At 37.8% G+C, this 5,752-nt stretch overlaps 1 protein-coding gene across 1 annotated transcript; it reads right to left on the reverse strand.

Annotated features, from left to right (window-relative positions):
- Positions 1 to 290: 290 nt before the first annotated feature.
- Positions 291 to 3,720, reverse strand: ctsl.1 (cathepsin L.1). The gene is made up of 9 exons (XM_008399968.3): positions 3,586 to 3,720; positions 3,202 to 3,306; positions 2,954 to 3,096; positions 2,438 to 2,635; positions 2,156 to 2,347; positions 1,039 to 1,204; positions 848 to 953; positions 650 to 753; positions 291 to 492 (listed from the first exon to the last, which is right to left on the reverse strand). The coding sequence occupies exons 2-8, from the start codon at positions 3,299 to 3,301 to the stop codon at positions 654 to 656; spliced, it is 1,005 nt and encodes a 334-aa protein (XP_008398190.1). The 5' UTR covers positions 3,302 to 3,306; positions 3,586 to 3,720; the 3' UTR covers positions 291 to 492; positions 650 to 653.
- Positions 3,721 to 5,752: the final 2,032 nt, after the last annotated feature.

Consider the following 5,752-nt stretch of genomic DNA (forward strand, 5'->3'; position numbering starts at 1 on the left):
TAGGGAGACTTTCTCTTTTTATCTCCTCAAATATGTGTATATACATACATATTAAAAAACATCACTGACTTTAGATAAGCACATTTCTCTCTGCGCTGTCAGTTTAAATATATCCAGTGTTTGATGTTTGCTTAAAGCAGATAGACTTGCAATCTTCACCGCTTAATTCTTCACTATACTCAGCTTAGCATGTAGTTTTGTCTATTTATGTGTTTTTCAGAGGAAGAAAAAAGTGTAGTGTTGGCTATAAATCACTTAACGTTGACAAAGCAAAGCTCATACCAGCAACGTTTACATTCAATGACAGATTTTATTTCTTTACATTTATTTACAATGCTCATAAACAACTTTTATTACGAGTGCACTGAGGCAAAGAGCCGTTGCAGAGAACAGAGAAGCATGTTTAGTTTTCAGCACATGACTCAGTTGCTCTTAAAAAGGAATTACAGCAAATTACATGTCACTTTTTCCCTCTGTTGAGAAGTGCTGGACCTGAAAAATCCGATAAACAGAAAGAGGAAATAAATGGGCAGTAAACTGCAGGGTGAAGATAAACACAGCTTTGGGCTCACATGTGCTGCTTGGATTCTGGCTTTTAGTTTATTTATTTATTTAGCATTTGCATTTAAAAAAGTTTAAAAAAGCGTACCTGTTCAGACCAGTGGATAGCTGGCTGCAGTGGCGATTCCACACTGGTTGTTTTTGTTCCTGGACATCTTGATGTATCCGCTGTCTCCCCAGCTAAGACCCCAGCTGCAGAAACACACAAATTATGTTGGGGTTTTGTTCAAAGAAAAATGGTTTGCTTTGAAGGACAATGTAAATATGAGCTACAGTACATGCTTACCTGTTTTTAACCAGCCAGTAGTCAAGGCCACTGTTAGTGCCGTAACCAACAGCGAGGACTCCATGATCCAGGTCAGTGCTGCTGCAGTCAGGCTCATCATACACACCTACAACACAGATCCACAGGTCACACAGAAGGTCAAATTGTAAACTCCCATTGTCATTTCTTTACAGGGTTTAATCCATATTAACCTGATTCATAAAGCTGGAATGATGAATGGCCGGCATCAATGCCAACAGAAATGGGTCCGATGGTGGCCACAGCCTCCTTCAGGGCGTCTTCATCGCCTTGATTCACGTCAACGTAGCCGGTGCACGTGGCTCCAACGGTGCTGGGGTTGTAGCGGCACTGTCCATCCTGAAGGAGGGAAAACAGTTCACTCTCTGTGATTTCCATGCTCATAGATCAAATATGGAAGCTTTTTCAACTGTTTTCTCAGTCTTAGCATTTGCTCGTCTCTTCAGACAGCGTGTGATGAAAACAAAAAAATGCTTTTTCAAAGATTGTGGAAGAAATATAATCTATCAGCATATTGTCACCCCTGACAAGCACAATTTTGCAAAGACAATAAATGGATCTTTTTTTTTTTTTGCTTAATGATTGTCATCATTAACCGCAGTTCTTACAATACATAAATATTGTATTTTCTAAAAAAGAAAAGGAAAAGAAAACTCTCTAGATTCCTGTTTTAGTAATTAAATGTTTTTTCTTATCCCATATATATAAATATAATATTTTAAAAAAGTCTGGAAATGTGAAAAACCGACAGCAGCAATGATTCTGATCAAGTTTTTAAAAATGTGCTCCATAAAAGCTTAATTTAAAGATTGACATATAGTATGCATTCATATACTTTCTCCTACTTTTAAAAATTATATTATTAATTTAAATCCTGATGCACAGCTATGATTTTATGAACTTTTAAGCACTTAAAAGTTATCAAAAATGTTATTTATTTATTTCAATCCACCTCCTTGAAATTAGCAGACTTGCAGAAAAACAAAAACAAAAAAATCCCGTAGTGAAAAATCATATTAAGGACTTGGGGGGAAAAAACCTCAAAATAGAAGCTTTTTCCCAAAAAATACAAACAAATATTATTCCATTTGCATAAATGCAAAAAATATTTTGGAAAAAGAAAAGTCCAGACACAAAGCTCACGTTCGCTTTCAGGATTAATGCAAGTACATGTTACATCCAGAAGATGGCAGCATTGTTCACTCATTCATTCAAACGTTTATCACTCAATAAGTTGATTTGAATGTTGACAATTCTTTGATTCTATTTTGTTTGAACATTATTTCTCACCTCTGCCTCATAAGGGTAGGAATCCTCTGTGTCTATCCCACCATTAGCCTGGATGTACTTGAAGGCGTTGTCCATCAAGCCGCCGTTGCATCCCATGTTGCCATAGTCACCAGAGCAGTCAACCAACTGCTGCTCACTCAGAGACACCAGCTTCCCGGTCTTCCTGAAGGTCTGACCTTCCAGGGAACCGGTCTACAACAGAGAAACGGTTTTCTTAAGAAGAGAACAGTTTCCTAAAGTTTCCTGAATTCAAAAGAAACACTAAGTTATTCTGGAGCGTACCGTGCTGAAGGCCCAGCAGGAGCCGCAGTCCTTCTGATCCTTGACATCTGTAACGTATCCCTTGTCCCTCCAGTCAACAGATGTGGGCAGATCGTTGGCGTCGAACAAGCTGAGGAAAGAAGAGCCACGGCGAGGCAGGGAGGCGTTGAACGAACGCAGGCAGCCCATGGAAATCACACGCCTGTACTCTTCGTTTTCCTGGAGAAGAAGAACCGAGTTCAAAGAGTCATCACAGAGAAATATTAGTTTTTTTCTTAACCTGTCCCTTCCTGACAGCCTTGTCAGCCAATGTGATGGATCTGGTTGCCTTGTAGGTGAAACATAGCTAAAATAAAAATGAATAATAAGAAATAAAGCTAAGAACATTTCCATATTTACATAATAAAATTATATTATTGGAAAGAGAAGCCCAGCAGCCTCCCTCAGAGCTCCACAGATGAGATAAAGAGATGAAATATATTAATAAATCTTAGCATGCAGTCAAATAAAGATGGAAGATTATTTTTCTGCATATACCATGTCAGCAAAGTAGGTCATTCCAAGGCGGTAGGACTTGATGCCCTCATCTGCCATGATGTTGTGAACCAGAACCAGTTTGCGATTGTTGAGCCAGATTTGCTTCCGCTGTGCCTCCTCTGTTGGGGATCTGTAAGTCCTTCCTGGAATAAAGAAACCACAATGAGAAAACAAAGAGAAGAAATCTACACACAAAAACAGACCTAAATGAACATTTAGGCATCTTGTTAGAGGATGCAGGATCTCACCAAACTTCAGTTTCCAGGCGTGAAATTCGAGGTCTTCCAGTGAGATGCTTGCACAGCTGGCCACAGCCAGAGCAGCAGCAACAAAGAGCAGGATCTTCATCTTGGCTGAACACACACAGATAAAAAAAACTAAAACTTGTTTGAGTTACAGGAAACCACACAGGTTATACACGATCTCTTTCACTTCAGCTTTTCTTCTTTTGCTTTTTTCAGACGCTTGCTTGACGGGATGTTTGATGTTACCAGCTCTCAGCAGAACTTCAGTTCCATAACCTACTTTTCATGAATGTCTCTTTTACCTCTTCCTCTCGCTCTTTTCCCCCCTTTGTTTAGTGTTAATATATAACAGAATGTGTATGAGGTTTAGGTCTTATCTGCTCTTACCTGTGCCTATCTTTGTTTCTGGGCTGAAGACAGATGTATTTCCTCCCGTGGGTGACAGAGGTGTGCTGGAAAGAGCTTCTTATATAGATGACAACTGTTACGATTACAGCATTCCAGTCAGGTGGCTGTCAGGAGCCCATAAACAAAAAAATAACAAGTAAAGCACTAAAACAAGTAAAAGGTGGAGTTAGAAGTCATGACAAGCTTGCATGATGTCAAATAGATTCAACATCAGCAAAATCAGCAACACCAGTTACTCATTTGGGGTTTCTACGAAGTGACTTCACTCAGCAGTTTGTTGGTTTGAGATTTTACAGTCACATGTGATGGTAAAATATTTTTCTTTTCAATACCACAGCTGGGATTTTCTGCTGCCTTCAGCCTGATTCCAGTCAGAGAAGTGGGGATTCTTCTGAGTTCCGGACGAAATCTAACATTAAAAAATAAATAAAACAGGCTTTGCATGCACTAACACCCACATGTTTTTTATGAAACCTAATAGGCAAAACAATGGCGCGTTGGAAAATACTGAACGTGCAGAAGCGGTGTGTTTCTGTTTCCTAAAGCAGGCTGACTTCAGCGGACACCCACTCAATTACAGTTAGCTGAATTATGAGGGTTTACATGAAATATTGCTCCATCTTTACCTCTTTAAAATGATCCGAGGTGAAATTACTCCACTCACTACACAAAATAAATTCTGTCTAGGTTGATAAAAACACAAACAAAAACAAAAATCACACTTCTGCAACTTTGATAACTTTTTATAACCCTCTGGAGGAAGTCTTCTCATGCGCTGAACACATCAAAACACGCAGCACACACTGTGAGAAACCCTTTTTCTAAATTAGCTTAAATTAAGATTTAAGGTTTTAAATTCTTTTTCAAGACCAAAGTTTCTTTCTTTGTTTGATTTGGTCCTAAACAAGCTGCGCTGTTAAAATGTAGAAATAAACACAAACTGAGAAGAGTTCTTGAATGTCTTTCAGAGTCTCTCTACAGGTTTTGCACATTTGAAGCCTGAGATTTTTATCCATTTCTCTTTACAAAAAACTTGAGCTAAGAAATGTTTGGACAGCATCTGTGAACGAATGCTTTCAAGTTAGATTATGCTCTGAACTTTGACTGGTCCATTCTAAAACATTCCTTTGGTCTGAACACTAAAAGGTTTCTTCTTCATTGGCACTTGCAGGTTTGGTCGTAGTTTTACAAAAAAAAGTCAAAATTCCCAAGAATTTGGAGTAGAAAAGATGGAACTTCACAACAAATGTCTAAATCTAACATGGCCGCCTGAAATATTAGACTCTGTGATAGAGAAATTATAAAACAACACACAAAAATGACTGTAGAGCTTCACCTCTGACAATTTGCATCTCAGTAAATCAGACTTCAAAGTTTTAGTTGTTCATTATGTGAGGGAAGTTTTCATCTATAGTTCAATTACTTTGGCCCAAATCCATAAACTTTTCACTACTCATTAGAGCAATTCTGAAAATTTAGGATTTAAAGAAGTTAGAATGTCAATGCACTCCACACTTTTTAAGATTTTAATTTGTAAACATATTTTAAGAATCCCTTAATTCTCCTTCATGTTGGTCTGTCGTATAAAATCCCAAGACGTTTGTGGTTGTAGCATCACAAAATATAGAAAAGTTAAAAGTTAAAGTGGTGTGATATATGTGCAGTGACTTTTGCACATATGCAAGTCACTGCACATATTCCCAACTCATGCTGGTCTACTTTCTGGATGTCACAAGGCTCTCAGTCTCATGACAGAGCTTAGACCATAAAGATAGAGTAAAAAGCAAAGAGAACTGATAACCAAGCTAAAACGTTACGTAAGTCATATTTATTTGCTTCTGTGGACTCAGTCAGTCTGTCAGTCTCTTGCAGACAGACAGACTGTTGTAAACAAACACAGCTTACTTTAAGAAATTAAGTGCTTCATTTTAGATAAACAAAATTAACTCTCATTTAGTTTACAGATGTTTGATATTTGAAGAAAACACATTTAAAAAAGCCACAAGAATTTTCTATTAAATTAAAAACAGAAGTAGAGATAAATACATGCTTCTGCTATGACATGCATGCCTCAACTACGGACCAAAGCTACAAAAGAGAAAAAAGTGAGACTGCAACATTGTCTGATTATTTCAAAGTTCTCACA

The sequence above is a fragment of the Poecilia reticulata genome, chromosome 22 (assembly GCF_904066995.2).
Source record: "Poecilia reticulata chromosome 22, P_reticulata-male-v2, whole genome shotgun sequence".
Classification (NCBI taxonomy): Eukaryota; Metazoa; Chordata; class Actinopteri; order Cyprinodontiformes; family Poeciliidae; genus Poecilia; species Poecilia reticulata.

Bases quoted from the DNA above. Each gene is read 5' to 3' on its own strand.
- ctsl.1 (XM_008399968.3), bottom strand. From the start codon at position 3,301: ATGAAGATCCTGCTCTTTGTTGCTGCTGCTCTGGCTGTGGCCAGCTGT. The intron at 3,097-3,201 runs GTGAGATCCTGC...TCTTTATTCCAG, and splicing joins CGCCTGGAAACTGAAGTTTG to GAAGGACTTACAGATCCCCA. The intron at 954-1,038 runs GTTAATATGGAT...TCTGTGTTGTAG, and splicing joins ATTCCAGCTTTATGAATCAG to GTGTGTATGATGAGCCTGAC.